The sequence below is a fragment of the Capsaspora owczarzaki genome, assembly GCF_000151315.2.
Source record: "Capsaspora owczarzaki ATCC 30864 unplaced genomic scaffold supercont2.9, whole genome shotgun sequence".
NCBI lineage: Eukaryota > Filasterea > Ministeriida > Capsasporidae > Capsaspora > Capsaspora owczarzaki.
Window position 1 is genome coordinate 1179799 of NW_011887300.1, and position 1617 is coordinate 1181415.

General features: G+C 60.7%; 1 protein-coding gene across 1 annotated transcript; it reads left to right on the forward strand.

The window, feature by feature from the left end:
* Positions 1–205: 205 nt before the first annotated feature.
* Positions 206–1550, forward strand: CAOG_08914 (hypothetical protein; the record flags this gene model as incomplete). Its single annotated transcript, XM_011272274.1, has 2 exons — positions 206–1443; positions 1532–1550. 2 exons carry the CDS (start codon positions 206–208, stop codon positions 1548–1550), a joined length of 1257 nt encoding a protein of 418 aa, XP_011270576.1.
* Between the last annotated feature and the right edge of the window lie 67 nt (positions 1551–1617).

Consider the following 1617-nt stretch of genomic DNA (forward strand, 5'->3'; position numbering starts at 1 on the left):
TTTTGAGCCGAGCGGACCCAAGAAGCTGCCCGTGAGCCGACCTGGCTTTGATGCGGTGATCCGTATTGACCCGTCCAAGCAGCTCAGGTGCGACCCGAACCGCAAGTTTGGCCGTAGCAAGGAGGAAGCCCTGAGGAAGTACGTGGAGGAGGGCCTGAAGACTGGCATGATTGTGGAGTCCGAGTCCGCGTTCTGCTCCCAGCCCATGTTCGTCAAGAAGGGTGATGGCTGGCGCGTCTGTATGGACTCCCGGCGTCTGAACGAGGCGACGATCAGGGATCGGTACCCGTCGCCTGATGCCTTGGCGCTGATTGACAAGCTGAAGGGCGCGAAAATTTTCAGCAAGTTTGATCTCACGAGCGCGTTCTGGCAAGTGAGATTGAGCGCCGACAGTGAGAAATACACGGCGTTCCCGTGCGACGGCAAGCTGTACCAGCACAGGGTCATGTGTTTCGGGTTGGTCAACGCGCCGGCGATGTTCCAGCGCCTGATTAATGAGGTCATGGGCCCGCTCTCCGCTTTCGCTGGAGGGTACTTTGACGACATTATTGTGTTCTCCAAGACGCCGGAGGAGCACGAGCTCCACGTGAAGCAGATGCTGGCTCGGCTGAGGGAGTTTGACCTGTACGTCTCCTTGAAGAAGTGCGTGTTTGGCACGTCGAGTGTCGACTTCTTGGGGCGGCGGGTCAGCGAAGCCGGAGTGGCGGTGGATCCTCGCAAGGTGCAGGCAGTCCTCAACTGGAAGCCGCCGACGGACGCGACTGGTGTGCGTGAGGTCAACGGCCTCGCGTCCTTCATGAGGCGTCATGTGCCGAACTATGCCGAGCTGGCGCGCCCGATGACGATGCTGACGCGGAAGAATGTTCCGTTCGTCTGGTCGGCAGAGTGCGAGAAGTCGTTCCGCGCGATCCAGCAGGCGCTCGTCCAGGCACCGGTGCTGGCGTACCCCGATACGTCACGGCCGTTTGAGATTTTCTCGGATGCGTCGGATCTCGCGTTGGGTGGTGTGTTGATGCAGAGGTCGGAGTCCGGCGACGGTCTGCATCCGGTCGCCTACTACTCGCGCGTGTTCACGAAGCCGGAAATCAACTACTCGGTCTACGACAAGGAGCTGCTGGCTATCCTGGAGTGTCTCCGCGAGTGGCGACATTACGTTTGCGGTTCGGGCAAGATCACCGTTTGGTCGGACCACAGGAATTTGCAGTGGTTTACGGAGACGCGGGAGCTGACGGCGCGCGAGGCTCGGTGGTGCGAGATGCTGGGCGAGTTCGATCTGGTCATCAAGCATCTGGAGGGCTCCAAGAACGGTGCGGCGGATGCGATGTCCCGTTCGGCGTCGGGAGCTGGGCCGAAGGAGAAGCTTAAAGGCCGGGTGTTGGACCCCGAGTTGTTGGTGGCTCCAGTCGCTGGCGAGGCCGGTGACGAGCAGAGCGAAGATTTCGTGTTCTCGCCCGGGGCGACTCTGCCGAGCGCGCCTACGGTCATGACGCCTACTGCCATTCGCGAGGCTTTGCGGAAGGCGGTGGCCGAGGGGGAAGAAGAAGGAGTAGAGCTTCTATCCTCCAAACGATACCAACTTCACGACGGTCTCATCAAGCGCGAGGACCGAGTGTTCGT